Genomic DNA, 17,097 nt, shown 5'->3' on the forward strand with positions numbered 1-17,097 from the left:
GGGAGGAAGGGAGGGAGAGAGAGAGAGGGAGAGAGGGAGAGAAAAGGGGGGGAGAGAGAGGGAGGGAGAGACCTCCTCTCAAAAATAAAAAAATATTTATCCTACAGAATTACTGACACTTAAACTGAAAGCATGCATTGTATTTACTATATGGCACATATGCGAATAAGGGTGATTTCCTTGTTCCTCTTCTCCCTTCCAAGGCTAATTCTCACATGGGTGTTGATGATTCCATTTCCTCTTGCCTTCCTCTCCACTGGTCCCTTCTCCTCCATTTAAATATGTTGAAAACTTCCCCATTGACAAAACAAATCATTTCCTTTTCTCAGCCCTGCATTCAAAGCAGAGCTCTCTACTACATCATTCTTCTCAAACTTCTTTAAAAAGCAGTCTACGCTCTTATTTTCTCACTATCCTCATTAAGTCTTTCCAATTGTTTCTAACTCCATTATACTACAGAAGTCATTTTTTCACTTAAAAATGTATATTCAGCAACTGATATTTGCAGCTAAGATGAAAGAACAGGAACTGGATTTATCTTTCCATCAGAAACAACCGTTAAGATAAAATAAACTAGAGAAAATCAGATGAAACAACAGTTTTCAAGACATTGGACATCAGGGAACAAAGGACAATGATCCTTAAGAAACTAAAAACATAAGAGGTTAGCCTATCATTTTCCCAGCTTACTGTCTTAAGGAGTTTCCAGACCACAATACAAAGATGGGAAAATGAGGTAGAACCTGGTAGACTCCCTGAGTTGAAGAAACTGAACTGTAAGTCTGGGGAGACCACGGCAGCTATATATATAGTTCAATGGACAGGGTAGTAGAGGAGATGCAAAGAGAGAAGTCCAGACACCTGCAGATCAAGTCCCTCAAGTACTTAGAGTAACAGTGGTAATGTTTGAGGCAACACCTTCAGGCTGGGGGTGGGGGCGGGGGACATTTGAAAGAACTAGAGGGAATAGTGCTGAACACTCACACAAGGCTGAGAATGATAACTGTTCCCAATAGGAAGAAAGAGAAAAGTGCCTAATTTTGGGATACTGGATAGTATACAAAAGTCTTGTGTTGGTAGTGGGAAATAATTACCCCTAGACTGAGCACTACTCCAGACCAGACTAACAAATTTTAAAGCAAGAAGCAATGCAATTAATCTATTCACAAATAACTCAACTGCATCTCAAAATAAAGTTCAAGAACGTTAAAAGAACATAACAATGTCCTGCTACTATTAAGATGAAACTCACATTTTCTGGCATCCAATCAAAGATTACCAAACACATAAAGAGGAAAGAAAGCAAAACCTATAATGAACAGAATGACCAATCAATAGAAGCCCACACACAACTGACACAGAAGTTATAATTAACAACGGAGTATTAAAAGTTATTACAAGCTGCTGGGCTTGGTGGCTCAGCCTGTAATCCTGCGCCTTTGGGAGGCTGAGGTGAGTGGACTGCCTGAGCCCGCGGGTTCGAGACCCGCCTGGGCAGCGAGACCTCATCTCTACAATAAATCAAAAAATTAGCCGGGTGTGGTAGCACATGCCTGTAATTCCGGCTATTTGGAAGGCTGAGGCGGAAGGATCGCCGGAGCCCAGCAGGTCAAGGCTGCGGTGGCTGGAAGCAGCCACTGCACTCCAGTCTGGGTGACAGAGTGAGACTCTGACTCAAAAAAAAAAAAAAAGAAAAAAAAGTTATTACAAGCATATTCCATATGTCCAAAATGATAAGTAGAGGCATAAAAGATGTAAAAAAGATTTGTCAAACTTCTATATATGAAAACTATATTGCCAAAGATGAAAGATACACCAGATGACATTAATGAGAGATTAATATTGCAAAAGAAAACATCAAAAAAACTAAAAGCATGAAAGTGAAAGATACCATAATAAAATAAAAAAGGAAAAAAATGAAAAGGGCATTTATGAGCTGAGATCAACTTCCAGCAGCCTAAAAGTGAGTAATAAGAGTCCTCAAAAAAAAGGGGGGGAAATCAAAAGAAATAATGATCAAAATTTTTCTAAATTTCATGAAAACTGTAAGCCTACAGTTACAGCTCAACAAACTTCAAGCATAAAAATCATTAAAGAAAGACAAACATAGGCACAACATTATGCAACCAATGTAAAAGAGAAAAATATTAAAAACAGCCAGAGGAAAAAGTCATGCTATGCAGAGAGCAAAAAAGATAATGTCAGTTGGGCTCGGTGGCTCAGCCTGTAATCCCGCGCCTTCGGTAGGCTGAGGTGAGTGGACTGCCTGAGCCTGCGGGTTCGAGACCCGTCTGGGCAGTGAGACCTCATCTCTACAATAAATCAAAAAATCAGCAGGACGTGGTAGCACATGCCTGTAATTCCAGCTACTTGGAAGGCTGAGGTGGAAGGATCGCCAGAGCCCAGCAGGTCGAGGCTGTGGTGGCCGGGAGCGGCCACTGCACTCCAGTCTGGGCAACAGAGTGAGACTCCAACTCAAAAAAAAAAAAAAGATAATGTCAGATTTCTCATCAGAACAATATAAGATGACTTTTTTTGAAAACCAAAAAAGATTATTTCAGACTACAAGAGCCAAAAGAATTCATTACCAGAAGACACATACTACAAGAAATACTAAAAGTCCTTCAGGCAGAAGAAAAATTACACCAGATAAAAATATGAAACTACATAAAGTAATGAAGAACACTAGAAGCAGCAACTATATGAATGCATCTAAAAGATTATTTTAAATCATTTAAATCTATTTAAAAGATAATAAGTTAAAGATATATATTATGAACCCTAAAGCGGCCACTAAAATAACAAAGAAATATAGCTAATATGCCAAAAAAGGAAGTGAAAAAAAAACTCAAAATAGTCAATCCAAAAGGCAGAAAAGTGGGAAAATTCCATTCTTCTAAATCTAGATGGGATAAGCTGAATACCAATAAGATTAAGGACCCAAATCTAATCAAATCAATAATTACATTAAATGTAAAGTCTAATTAAAGATACACTATCATATTGAATAAAAAAGCGAAATCTATTTCTGCCAATAAAAAATGCATATTAAATACAAAGGCACAAATAAATTTAAAAAGATATACTGTGGTAACATCAATCAAAAGAAAGATGAAGTGATTATTTTAATATCAGACAGGTTTCAGGGCAAGGAATATCACCAAGGTTATTTCATAATGTTAAAGAGGTCGATTTACCAAGATGACATAGTAACAATGCAGCTAGTAACACCAAAATACATAAAGCAAAAACTGATAAAATTGCAAAGAGAAATAGAAAAACCAACAATTAAATTTTCACTATCCCTCTCTCATTCTGTAAGGATGATCTCAAAATAATTATGTTGAATAAAAGACAGACCCCAAATAGTATACAGTGTATGATTCCATGTAGAAGAGGGATGGTTACAAAAGGATACAAGGAAACTTTGGAAATGATAGTTAAGTTTAATATCTTGATTGTGCTGATGACTTCATGGGTGTATATATGTATCAAAACTTGACAAATTTTCACTTTATATTTGTATAGTTTATTGTCAATTATATTTCAATAAAGCTGTTTAATGTATGTATGACTCAAAATCATCCGCTACTTACCAGGCATGCTCTAACCCAGGAGATTAAACATTGAAATGATGGGCACAGGACCCTTCAATAAAGAACTAATAGCCTTAGCAGAGAAAACAGATACCGAATGCTACAAAGTGTAATAAAGCCTATGAAGTACTGGTTACTATGAGAAAGTATGGTACAAATTCTAATTTGTACAGATCCTACAGCATACAAATTCTAACTAGATACTCAAGAAAAGAATCCCTGAAGAAGTAACATGTGGGTGAAAAGTAAGGGGAAAATATACTAAATGAAGATTCTAGGGAAAGAACATTCATAAGATAAATGCCCAGAAATGGATTTGCTCAATCAAAGGGCAATTACAATTTTATTTTTAAAAAAGCTTTTTGCTTAGTTCTTTGGAATAGAAAAAGACAAAGTGACATTTATTGTTTATGCAGCAGAGAGAAATTTGGAACAACTTAATAACATTAAGACAAGAGAATAAGTTTCAGTGTGCCAAGTTCTTTGACACCAGAGACTACATCTTCAACTTCACATCTTAAAGGCAATGTTTCACACACCCAAGATGCCCACTAGAGGTTTGAGGAATTAAAGTGAACCTGGGTTAGAGTAAAAGAAATCAAACTATCAGCAGCTTCTCAATTATACCTCACTATCCCCAGAAATGATAGTTTTTAAAATAATTAACCTCTTCATCCCCTTCATGTAATTGTTAATGAAAGCCCCTCACAAGAACTATTGCCAAAGTTTCCAAACTGTTTTCTGTCTCCATTCCTCCCATCTTCCAAACTCAACCACCACAGTGTAAAACTATTCAACCTCCAAATCTGTTCATTTCCCTTCAATACTTAAAACCTTCCCATGCCACCTCACACTCTCCGGTTGTGCCTCCCAAGCACTGAATCTAAGATTAAAACTGGTGAAACGTGAAAAAAGGACAACATGTGAGTTCTTTATAAAATTAATGTGTTCAACTCAGATAACTATTTATTGTGAGATTTTGCTTCCTGTTTTTTTGGTGTTAAAAACATCCTTTTGTTTATAAAAAGATGGGCACATAGTTTTTAAAAACTACATTTAAATAGTTTACTTAACTATTTAATTAGTTTAGTTAAAAACTATTCAGTGAGCCATTTAAAAGTTGGTAAAACTATGACAGCTAGGTTTTCTTTTGTACTTTAATGATCTAACACAAAAAAGTCTGGGAAACACTGCCAGGATAAAGTCCAAAGGGCAAACAGGACCCTCCTTGATTTATCTCCTGTCACTCTCCAAGATTTTTTTGCTTCAACATTAGACTGCACTAGAGTTCAACATACAGCCTATTAGTAATTCCTTCTCTTTCACATTCATCGCCCATGCTTTCCCATGAGTGGAATGACCTCAACAATTTCATCTCTCCTTCGTTCACGCAATTTATTAAGTACCTACTACGTGCCCAGCATTACAGTAGTGAGCAAATGAGAAACATCACTGTGTTCATGGAGTTCACAGTGCAGTGAAGGAAACAAAATAAATCAATACAGAATTTAAAAGGATGGTAAGTACTGTCTTACAGAGAATGGAAGGAAGAAGCCCAAAAGTGCAGGCAGGAAGGCTATTCAGGAGGCTACTACATATAGTTCAAGTAAGAGATAACTAGGATTTGATTTGGACGAGGGTGGAGATATGGAGATGTGTCTGGAGTTGACTGGACTTGCGGTCAAATTGGACAGGGACTAAAAGAAAAGAAAAACCCCAAATGATTCTAGCATGAGCAACTAAGAGACATGCACTGAGTCTCAATTTGTTTATACCTCCCTGGACCTATGCCCTTTGTTAAGACTATTCCACAATGACTCTAGGCTTGATTATTTACTTGCTTAGGCCAATACGGCATTAGTAGAGCAGTAGCTTGAAATAGGACTTACACATTACTACCTGTCTCTGGGAACTAACCGAGGGTAGCCTGCCGAAGGATAAGAGCACACTGGGAGGAGTTAAGTGGAGATTATCTGAAATAATCTTAAACTAGCCTATAGTGTGAGACACTCCCCCCCACACCCCCGCCCCCAAACATTTGAGGAAGTCCAGCCAAGACGGGCAGGGCTGCCTAGCAGGCAAACAAACTGAACAAAGATGCACCAACGAATTCGGCCAGCACTTGAAGAAACAGCATGGCTGACTGACCTTAGATTTGAGCCACTGCATTTGAGTTTTGTCTTGCTTTTTAATGCACCAGCTAACTAAACAAGGCAGTACCGCCTACTGACACAGGAAGACTGGAAAAACACAATAGGAAAGAGGAAAAGGAAGTAAATAAAAAGAAAAATCAAGTTTATCTTCTTTTACCCTGGTCAACTCCCATCTATCCTTCAAAGCTCAACTTAGGTTCCCCTCCAGGAAGCTTTCTCTGATTCCCCAAACAGGTTTAGGAAAGATATGCAAGTACTACCATTGTGTTTTGTACAACTCCCTACTACTGGCTTCTCTATATTGTTTTACAGTTATCTGCTAACACTTCTCTTCCTAACCAGAAAATAGCCCTCCTTCGGGTATGGGTAGTATCTTATTAATTTGGACACCATCAGCATGTAACAAAAAACAGGCACGTGGTCGACGTTTAATAAACGAACCAACATGCACTTGTTTGATACTCTGATGTCTATCAGTTAACTCTAGCTCAGTATTTCTCAAAGTGGGATCACTGACAACATGCATGAGAATCACCAGGGATGTGTATGAAAAAAACGAAGACTTCCGGGATCTATCAGTAGCAAAGCTGTCCATTCTTTACGTTGTAAAAACGAAAATCGATTTTTTCTCAACATTTCCCAGAGACGTTCTCTACGACAGAGCTTCTGCTGTGCCAGGAGCTGAGCAACTGAAAATGCTCTGCCTGGAACGCAGCTTCTCTTCTAAGAAACAGCTCTCCGTCAGAGGAAACACGAGCGGGAAGCTGGGGATGGGGAATGGTGGGGGGGAAGAGGGTCCTCCAAGGAGGTGTGGTTTCTCAACGCACACGTTAACAGATGATGCTCCAGGAAGCAAGAAGGTCCCGAGTTTTGCCCGAGACAGAGCCAGGCGTAGGCCCACAGGCGACCGAGGACACCAGGGGGCCGGAGCCCAGGTAGCAACCGCGAGTCAGCCCTCCGAGCCAGGCCTAGGGTCCCTCCAAGGAAGAGCCGCGCGGAGGATCCCGCGAGGTCCTGAGAGGGGCATCCTTCTCCAGAAGCGGACACCGTGGGCCCAACCCAGCCAGAGGAAAGCCACGTCGCCTCGCTTGCCAGAACCAAACAGCAAGAAAATGCGGGAAGGGTCGGGCCCACGGCAGCCGAAAGGAACGGAGGGTGAGGGGGCGCCGCCGCTTCCCACCTGCGTCAAGCTCCAGCTGGTAACAAGGCAGAGGCTCGAGAGAGAGCTTGTAACCCTCGAAGCGGGGATCCAACAGCGGTCTCTTCACCCGCAGGGAGCAATTTGCCGCCACCTCCATCGCCTTCCTGTGTCCCGGCGTGAAAATTAATGAAGCTCTTGTTGAAAGGTCCGCGCTTCGCTCCTCGCAGAGAGGCTGGGAAGCGGCGTGGTTCCCACCCCAGAAAACACTGCGGTGCACACTGCCTTCTGGGAAATGTAGTCTTCGTGAGAAAGTTGACCCTGTTGCCTGCTGGGTTTTGTAGTTTCCCGCGGTCTCAGAGCCCCCGCACAACAGCAGGGGCTGGACTCGCTTACCCAGAGGGCTGAGCGACCGGGAGGCGGCCCGCACAGGTTAAATTCTCATATTAGAGGCAGGGTGGCAAGATCCCGCCCCGGAAATGCGTGTGCTAGCTTTCTGTGTGCTTAGGTGCCCGAGCGACTGAGGGTCTAAGTCCGGGCAGCCGAAGAGTGTGGTAGGTAACGGTCGTCAGCGCAAGGGTCATTTCGTCGCTGGGAAGGGACGGCCCTCGCCCGCGGTGATGGTGGTGAGCTATGCCCGTGGTCCTCAGGGCCGGGACCCGGGCCCAGCCCAGGCTCCTCTCGATGTTCTGTCTTTCGTTAGCCTCCCCGACCCGCGCTCGCGGGCCTGTAGGGCTCTCCGACAGGGCGTGCTCCCGGAGTTGGCCTGAAGCCAGTCCTCGCTTTGTTTTCTGGCTCCTCCCCTCCCGCCTCTCCCGCTGTCTCCGCCCTGCTCTCTTTCCCCCAAGAATGTCTGAACTGGGAGGGATCCCCTAGCGCCCTTGTTTTACCAGTGAGGAAACTGAGGCCTTTGAGAATTAAGTGACTTGTCCAAGGTCACTATCCGTCTTTTAGGGACCAAGGCGAGATCGAGTTTAGTGTTCCAGGAATGGTACTGACTAGACCTGATAGTTATTTTGAAACTGTTAGCCCCCAGCGATGAAAGCAAACATTTCCTAGTTCTTTCTGAACCCCTCCTTTTCTCTGCTCTCTCTCAAAAACAATAAAAGTCAACCCTGAAAACTCGTTGCCAGACTCAGTTTTCATATGAGCGAGATGGGAGATGACAAAAGTAGTCTCAAGTTAGTGACAGATCAGGTGGGGAAATGTTCCTTACTCTAAGTTTTATCCTGTTTAAACTTTTAAGTGACTTGAATGCCTTCAAAACCTAACCTTCCTCTCCATTTAACACCATTTTAGTTTTTGTGCCTGTTTTTACTGAAAATTGGGGATTTTCTAAGTTAGGAAAATTAGATAGAGATTGGTTTTCCCCTTGTCACACCAGCAATATGTGTCTGATAACACATACACTTAGAGCTAGTTTTAACTTTAGCAGTTGTGATTCTAGGTACATCCTAGTGAAAAGCAAAGTAAAGCACTTAGAACTTTATCTGGCAGTTTCATTTTTTTAGTAATAGTACTTAATCTTTTTTTTTTTTTTTATTTGGTTTATGTGACTCCCCCCCCCCCCCCCAGTTTTTGGATGCAGGTAAAGTGTAGAAGTGATGAGCAGTCAGCTATATGCAGTTAAATAATGTGCTTTGGAGCTTCTAGGGTTAAAATACCTGAGTTCAAATTCTGTCTTTACCACTTTCTATCTCTGTACCTCAGTTTCCTCATCAGTAAAATACAAGTTAAGTAAATAATATGTAACAGATTAAGTTCTGGGAATTAAATATGATTTTCTAAAAACTTCAACAGCATTAGCTCAGTACCAGGCACATAAGTGTTTAATAAAAAGCAATGATGTTGTTAACTTACTTGAATTTGTCACCCTTTCAATTCATAGACAGATTGTTAAACGTATTAGGATGCTTGCCTAGAGGATTTAGAAGAAAATGCTTTGTAAATGTTTCATATCTGAAAATACATGTTGATGTCCAGGTTAGCAAGATGAACAAAGATGCGCAGATGAGAGCAGCGATTAACCAAAAATTGATAGAAACTGGAGAAAGAGAACGGTAAGTAATAGGTTGTGTTAATAAATTACACTTCACCATTGTTAATAGTTACAATATAAGAATCTAAACAAGAAATAAAACATGTCAGTAGGAAGAATTACAAGAAATTGAGATTATAAAAAGTTTCTATTTCTAATATCTATAAAAAACAATTTAGGCTTGTTCAGTATTGCAGGAGTAGGAGCAAAGTGATGATGTAGAAAGATGAGCAAGAAATTACTCTCAAAGGATATATACTCTAATGGAGAAGACAGAAATACATTTCCAAATAATTACAGTCTGAGACATAATGTTACGCAGGTTTTAACAGACAACATGATAGAACCAGTTTTAGTTACCACGCTCTCTTAACCTTAGAGCAACTGCTGTTCCTCCTCTCTGAAACACCCTTCTTCCTTCCCCTCATTATTAGCTAATTCTAGCTCATCTATCATCTGTTTCAATTTATATGCAGCCTCTTTAAGAAATGTTTTAAGTCCCAAATCACTTATTCTATCATACCATTAATCACATTGTATTCTCACTTTACTAGTTTGTATGCTTTAATGTAATCTAAGTTTCTTGACAGCAGAAATAACAATTGTATACCCAGCATCTAATGCTATACCTGGCACATAATTGGCCCAGTAAATACTTGAAGAATGAACAGATTTAGAAGTACAAAAGAGAGGCTAAGGATCAAGAACAGCTCCTGGGGAAAACTACATAAAAGAAATATGTATGTAAGGAAGAGGGACAACCTTTCAATTCTACCCTGGGGTTAAGGTGATCAGGACAGATCTCACAGTATAATAAAAGAAAAACTTCAGCTGGGGCAGAAGGATATCAGTTTTCTAAACCAATAAAGGAGAAGAAATTCTAGGCAGGTGGAACAGAATGTGATAATGATCTGTGAACTGAAAAAGATATGAGAAACCAAGGGAGTAAATTGTGAAAATTGTGTGGGTAAAACAGTGGACAGGGGGAATGTGGATTTTTATATGAGTCAGAATTCTTTCAACTAAAATGATAGAAACTGAATTCAGAAATGCTTAACCAATGAAAAGGTGAAAGCTTATCTAGGGCTTGAATTTGCTTCATATATATACCACTGGGCCCAGGCACTCAGAAATTGTTGCCAGGAATATATCTTTGTGTTCTTATCTCAGCTCTGCTTTTCTCTATTGGCTCTATTCTCAAACAGGTTCTACCTACAGGTGACAGAGATTAGCAGTTCAAAATTTATATCCCACCAGCTCAAACTACCTTCTTCAGCAAAGGACCTAGCTTGGTTACCATCTCACTTAGGTAATAGGCCAGTTATGATCAGCCTTGGCCATATTTCCATTGCTAGAACCCTACCTAAATTCATACATTGAAAGTGGCAGTGTTTTTTTCTGTCAAAAAAGGGGCAGTTATATGGGTGGCAGGGTTTGCAGAAGTTGCTGACTTTATTTTTGGATGGTGGGAGTCATTAAGAAAGGGAATGACTAAATGACATTTATGCTGTAGGTATCTTACTTTGTTAGTGTGGAGAATGCACTTGAAAGAATCAAGATAGATGGCAGAAAAAAGAGGTAGATTACATAGGGTTGCACATGGAAAACTGCAAAAATGGACAAGAGAACTTCGAATTTTTAAGTAAACAAGAGGAAGGAGTCATCTGGAAATGACTCATTGGGTGACTTGAGAGGATAGTACTGCCAGTAATGAGTACAAGGGATTATGTATTTTTTAAATTTTTAATTATTCATATTTTTATCATGTGCCATGCCATGGTTGGGTGCTGAAGACACAGTAATAAAAAAAAAATAAAGTCTGTGCTTTTGGGGATCTTACGTTCTAATGGGAGGAGACAGACAATAAACATGTCTAGAGAAACAAAAGTAGAGAATAGTGAGGTGTGGTACTTTGGATAGAAAAAACAAAAAAGGCTGTACTGATAAGAGATTGAAAGATGAGAGGGAGTGGAGGGACTCCAGGGTCCTAAGACAGGATCTTGTCCAGCATCCTTGAGGAACACATGGAAGCTGAGAAGAGTGAGTACAATTGGATGAGGGAGAGAGGAGACAAAGGTGTCACTGAGGAGAAGGCAGATCATGGAGGATCATTTAGGCTATAGTAAGTTGCTGGAATTTTAGTTAGAGTAAATTGGCAAGGATCTTAAGGGGTTAGTGCAGTGGGAGGAGAATGAAATGCACAAGGGAAGAACCAGGGAGGTAACCTAGGAGGCTTTGGTAACAGCCCAGAGAAGATGGCAGCTTGAACTAGGGTAGTAATGGCAGCAATGGTGAGAAACATTTGAATTCTAGGTGTATATTTTAAAACTTAAACCAGTAGGATTTGCTCAAGGACTGAATGTATGGTACTAACAAGGGAGCTGAATGGAAGGTTACCGCCAAGCATCCTAGCCTGAAGAACCGAAACAATGGAGTTGCCATTCTGAGAAGGAGAATGAACAGGATGAAGGGGTGGAGAATTAAAAGTTGGGTCTTGGCCCCATTAAGACTGAAAGACCTAATTAAGTATCAAGATGGGAATGTTGTCACATAATGGACGTCTGAGGATATCAAAAGAAAAGTGGTTTTCAGGGAAAGGGAATTTGTTAGGTTTGGAATATGACATTTTTAAGCTGAGAAATTAAATGATTTTGGGTTGAGGATTTGTAAGAGTGGGTATGACAAAAGGATAAAATGTTTTATTGCATCTGTAATGCTATTAGTTGCAGTATTCACCATTGTTTACCATTACAGAAAAAAAATTCCGCTGCCATTAGGTTTGCCAATTACTGAATCATTAAAAAATGTGGGGGGAAATGATAGTCTTAGAATCAGTGAAATACCATAGTCATTGTGTAATTTAGAAGGGCTTCACAGAGTGGGATAAAAGAAGAGGGTGGTCTTTGAGGTGAGAGAAATAATGGGGGAAATAAGATACCTAAAATACAAAAAGTTATAGTCAAAGAATGGATTTAGGAATTTTAAGATTTCAGAGGTGCAGCTCCTCCCAGCTCATTTAATGTCTCCTACTCTTGGTAGAGGGAAGTAGAAACTACATAAGGCCAGAAAATAGAGCTTCTTGATAAGTGTTGTAGCCCCCTCTACTTCATTCAATTTTACTCATTAAATGAGACTGGGATGAAATGAAAGGTTCAGAATTTAAATGACTGGTATAAGATCAAAGAACTGTTTAAAGATAGAACCAAGATTAGGCCACAGTTAAATTAAGGTTTTGTGACAGGAAAGTAGGGAAATTTTAGTTAAGCAGTTGAAACTTTGCTTCAAACATTCCTATCCTAACATGTGGTACTTTGTTTAATTTGAAAACACTTTTTTTCAACAGCCTCAAAGAGTTGCTGAGAGCTAAATTAATTGAATGTGGCTGGAAGGATCAATTGAAGGCACACTGTAAAGGTAATCAGTTTCATTTAGAAGATAAACGAATCCCATTGCTCTGAACTGGGTTGGTTTGGGGTTTACTTTTTTAAAAAGTATATAGTCAGTATTTTAAGATACATTGAATGCTCAAGCGTAATTTTAAACAAATAAAAAATTTGATCTTGTAGAAGTATTTTTCTCCTCAGTAATATATGTAAATATAATTTCTAAATTATTAGAAATTGTCTTTGTGCTTCTTTTAAAACAAGTGAGGCATGAGCACTTGATTAAGATTTTCTCTGTCCTCAAAATATGGAATTTCATGTTTTTCAGCATCATTAGTATTTGTTTTAACTTAATAAGTCGAGTACTATGGGGTTGACAGACTTCTAGGAATTATGTCTCTCCTGTCTTTAACAGTGTTAATTTTGAAAAATGAATTTATAAAATTCTTAGACAATTATACTTTTAAAAAAGCAGTAGGGAAGCTTATTAAATTGCTGGGCGTTGGTGATGATATCACTTGATAGATTACACATGTGACTAAGATGAGCCTCCTTTCTGGCCTAGCTTTTGGAGTAATGAAATTCTGGATATTTTTAATTCCCATCATATTGTAATGGTTTTTACAAATAAAAATAACAGACTATTTATACATTAACCATAGGAAGGAAGACAATGTGATAAATTAGTAAAAGTATAGACATTAAGGTCAAACAGATTTTCTCTGGTAAAAGACTAGAGCTGGGTTTCAACTCATGTTTGGCTGTGTTATTTAATATTTAAGCCTCAATTGCCTCATCTGTGAAGTGGGAAAAAAATGCCTAGTTCAGTAGATTATCATGAATATTAAATGTTGTAAAGCACCTAATAGATATCTGGTAAATGATAATTATAGCAGTTACAAGTTTCCAACTTTTTATAAATGTTAGATTTCAACATTACAGGTCTATGTGTAGTTATTTAAGTTACAGATTATTTAACTGAGACTTAAGAACAGACTTGTATCTTTTTGACCTAGCTAATACTTAATGTGTTTATAAGGTTGAAAAGTGTCCTCTTTTTTTTTAAAGACCAGTCTACACTCTAAAAACATGATCTTAATCCTTCCTCTATGAAAATCTTTCTTACAGATAATGATTTTAAATGATATGATTTGTTTTTTGCTTTTGCATAAGAGGTAATTAAAGAAAAAGGACTAGAACACGTTACTGTTGATGACTTGGTGGCTGAAATCACTCCAAAAGGCAGAGGTAAGAAGTGCAGATTATGTCAGAGAGATATTTGCTGCAGACATGAGAAAAGTCCTCTGCAGCTGATTCAGATTTTTATTCTTTTTATACGGAAAACACCCTTTCCAAAGTCATGTAGATACTTGTGTTGCCTCTTGCAGGAAAAGTTATAATTGCCTACCTGCCTCTCTAGCATAGTCTTGAATAAAAAATGAGGTAATAGGTTTCAAATGTTTTTACACTCAAACAGTATGCCAGTGCAAGTTGATATGGTTGTTTGGACACATAATTTTTAAAATACAGGATTTTATAGAGACAAATATTACCTGAAGCTAGGATTTACAAACTTCATCAGACATGGCCTGACTCCACTTAAATATTTAATAATTCAAAGTTTTATTCCAGCCCCTGAGTCATTGCTCCGCTATCTCTTTCCTTATTAAAAATAAACGAAGGTCTGTCTTCCTGAATGTCTACTTAAGAATTTGGTAGCTTCATAACTTCATTTTCAGTGTAATCCATATTTAAGACTTACAATGCAACCACCTTCTAAATTTCTTCCTTTAGCGCCTCATTTACAGAAGACAAATGAAAGATAAGAAGTATTATATTAAAACTGATGTGTGATAGATACTGTCAGGAGCTACATCTATGTTATTTCAGATGTAAACATTATTTTCATTTATTTTGATCAAGTTGGGATTTTCTCATAGTTGCAGGTAGAAGGTAAATTAGATGGTCCATAAGCTATTTTCTCCCAGAAATAGTAAAAATAATTGAAATACAGAAAGTAAATAAGATTGAAGATTGTTATTATAGAACACAATTCTCTGAACTGTTGCCTACTAGGGAGAAATTGCAGAATCCCACAGTCCTTTTCACCTATCTCTTTAGGCCTGTCTACAGCTGAAAAACATGACTTTTTCTTCAGTATGTCTCAGGGAAAGAAAAAAAAAGTTGTTCTCCTTATTAATTTATGTTTTAAAATAATTCTTTGCCCTACCTTCTATTTCTGTGATTTGTTTTATTCTGTGATTTGTACTTCTGTAAACATGATGTGGAACCGGTTATACAAGTTAGAAACTAGCCTTTGTTTCTCCTTCAATACTTGTACTTTGACTGATTCAGTCTATTGTAGCTCCCCTGCTAGGAAATGAGCAATTAAAGAAAAGAGAAGTAAAAATAGGTGTCTTCTTTTGTGTATATAGTCGTATCACTGTCGTTAAGAATATACTTTTTAAAATTAACACAGTAAAATTGATCTTTTTTAGTGTGCAATTCTGTGAACTTTATACGCACGCATAGGTTTATATAACTAACACAATCAAGATACAGAACAGTTACCTCATCCCCCAAAATCTCCCTCAAGCTATTCCTTTATAGTCATACCCTACTTCAAGGCAACTGATGTTCTCAATCACTATAATTTTGATTAAAATTATTTTTGATATACTTATTTATTACATTTCTAGTGGACTTAAGTTAATGATGTAGTCTTTATTTGTAGTTAGCTATAACTACACTATTTATACAGTGGAGTGTCAGCTTTATTTCATTTGTGTATTTGTTTAATTCTTAGAATATTGAACTGTGTCAAAAGGTTTTTATTTTCCTGGACACAAGTTTAGAAGTTTTAGTTGATCTCTCCCTTTTTTTTTACATTTGTGGTGTAATATTCTGAATACATAATGTAGTGAAATGTAAAAATATTTAACTACTGTTGCAATTTTTTTGCATATTTGCTTTATCAGAGTATATGTGCATTCATTATTTTGATAAAAAACCACCAAATTACCTTGCAAAACATACACCACTTTATACTTCAAGCTAATAGGAGAGTGCCTGTTTTCCCTCAGCCTTGCCAACACAGTCAGTATATTATTGACCTTTGGATTTTTGCCTGTCTGATTGGTAAAACATGCTATCTGAATGTGGTTTTAATTCTATTTCTCTTCTGAGATTGAGACCTTTTTATGTTCAAGAACTATGTATTTTTCCTTTCCTTCCTCTTCTTTGCTCACTATTAGCCTGTTGTCTTTTCCTTATCAACTAGAAGCAACTGTATAGTAGAGAGAGAAGCCCTTTTCTATAAGAGCATTTCCCCAGTTTTTATTTCCTGGCTTTGCTTATGGTAATTTTGATCAAACGTAAGTTATTATTGTGTTTTAATCAAATGTATCAATCTGCAATAGCCTCTGGGTTTTAAAATGGTCTTCTTTGCTCCAAGATTATAAAATTATGTTTTCCTCTCAGCAACATTCAGTGTATTTAGGTATTGGATAGTACATTAAAATAATGTGTTGCAAATATACACTTGTTTTTAGATATCTTTGTCTTTTAACTGAACCATGAGTGTTATTTGTGAAATTATTTTATTGGCAATCCTAAATAAAGTGTCAAATCTTAAGTTCACATATATTAATTGGAATCTTTTTCTTCTTACTTTTTTTCTTTTTGTATTTCAGCCCTGGTACCTGACAGTGTAAAGAAGGAGCTCCTACAAAGAATAAGAACATTCCTTGCTCAGCATGCCAGCCTTTAAGATTGAATTAGATTGTGTTGTTCTGTGGTTTTATTTCTGAAAGTAAAACTTGCCATAAATTAGAAATCAATTTCCCAAAACAAAATCCTTTTTTGTATGATGGTATACAGTTTTCAGTAATGATGTATACATTGTATTGATTTTTTTCCCTAAATGTGTTATTTTAATAAATATCTCATGAATAAGTTTGAAGTTTGCTTGGATTTTGGAATAAATGGGACTTTGTCTTTATTACTAATTTACCAGATCTGTTGAGAGAGAAAGCAATTAATATAGTTTAAGTATTTAATATGTGCTGTTCTCTGTGTTAACAGCTGAGACGTAAGCAGCCTTTTCTGACTGTCTGCATATGGTGTCTTTCTCTTTTGAATCCCCATGTTTTATAAATTGTAATGCCCCATCTTGTACTGCAGTTGTCTTATTGTTTATATAAACTCTGAGGGTTAAGACGGGGTCTTCCTCATCTTTACGTGCCTTCCTTATACTTCAAAGAGTTTGCCATCTAATGGAAGAGAGAACATTTGCAAGTTGACTCCATACCAAGCTCCTTCCACATACTCTACTCGTCTGAACTTTGAATGCAGAATCTCTAAATTGCATCCCCACATGCTAAGGTCAAGAAAGAACTTACTGGGAAATAATCTTCACCCATTAGCTTTACTCTGACATCAGGATTGCCAAATCCAATGGACTCTTGTCTAATCTTATGTGATCTCTACTGGAAAATGAGAATGTTGACGGTTCTGCCACTTGGAACTCTTTCCACTCCTCACATCGTTTTTTCCTGCCACTGGAAATTTCTTCTATTTCTTGTGGAATATCTTTTGCTGTATGTGACTTTTAAATAATGATGTTTCTTAAGGCTCCCTCCTGGGCCCTCTGCCTAACAATATATTTTTCCTGGCCAAATCTCCGGAAATGGGTCAGACCATGACTTCAAATACCAACAGGTCGATAACTGCTTAATTACATCTCCAAACCAGACTTCATTCCAGCCTCCAGATCCATATGCCCAACCTG

The 17,097-nt window shown here is 38.0% G+C and overlaps 2 protein-coding genes across 9 annotated transcripts in view; one reads left to right on the forward strand and one right to left on the reverse strand.

Moving 5' to 3' along the window:
- NUDCD1 (NudC domain containing 1) overlaps nt 1-7,271 on the reverse strand; it is a 79,710-nt gene extending 72,439 nt beyond the window's left edge. The window contains exon 1 of one of the 2 annotated variants that reach the window (XM_008058633.1): nt 6,930-7,271. In XM_008058633.1, the coding sequence (XP_008056824.1) occupies nt 6,930-7,047 (118 nt within the window). In that variant the 5' untranslated portion in view covers nt 7,048-7,271. Of the gene's footprint in view, nt 1-3,596; nt 3,728-6,929 lie in introns of those variants that run through there. The other variant, XM_021712635.1, reaches the window with a different exon arrangement.
- An 88-nt stretch (nt 7,272-7,359) lies between these two features.
- On the forward strand, nt 7,360-16,531 carry ENY2 (ENY2, transcription and export complex 2 subunit). Of its 7 annotated transcripts, none has more exons than XM_008058635.2 (5): nt 7,360-7,441; nt 8,871-8,947; nt 12,269-12,339; nt 13,482-13,556; nt 16,001-16,531. In XM_008058635.2, exons 2-5 carry the CDS (start codon nt 8,880-8,882, stop codon nt 16,075-16,077), a joined length of 291 nt encoding a protein of 96 aa, XP_008056826.1. In that variant the 5' UTR covers nt 7,360-7,441; nt 8,871-8,879; the 3' UTR covers nt 16,078-16,531. The 7 variants fall into 7 exon arrangements, with proteins under 7 accessions (XP_008056826.1, XP_008056825.1, XP_021568314.1 ...); XM_008058634.2 differs by having other exon boundaries at nt 7,362-7,513; XM_021712639.1 differs by lacking the exon at nt 16,001-16,531 and adding an exon at nt 14,477-14,897 and having other exon boundaries at nt 7,363-7,513; nt 13,482-13,563.
- The last annotated feature ends 566 nt before the right edge of the window (nt 16,532-17,097 follow it).

Source organism: Carlito syrichta, unplaced genomic scaffold, assembly GCF_000164805.1.
Source record: "Carlito syrichta isolate Samal-C Ts95f unplaced genomic scaffold, Tarsius_syrichta-2.0.1 Scaffold303542, whole genome shotgun sequence".
In the NCBI taxonomy this organism is placed as follows: Eukaryota; Metazoa; Chordata; class Mammalia; order Primates; family Tarsiidae; genus Carlito; species Carlito syrichta.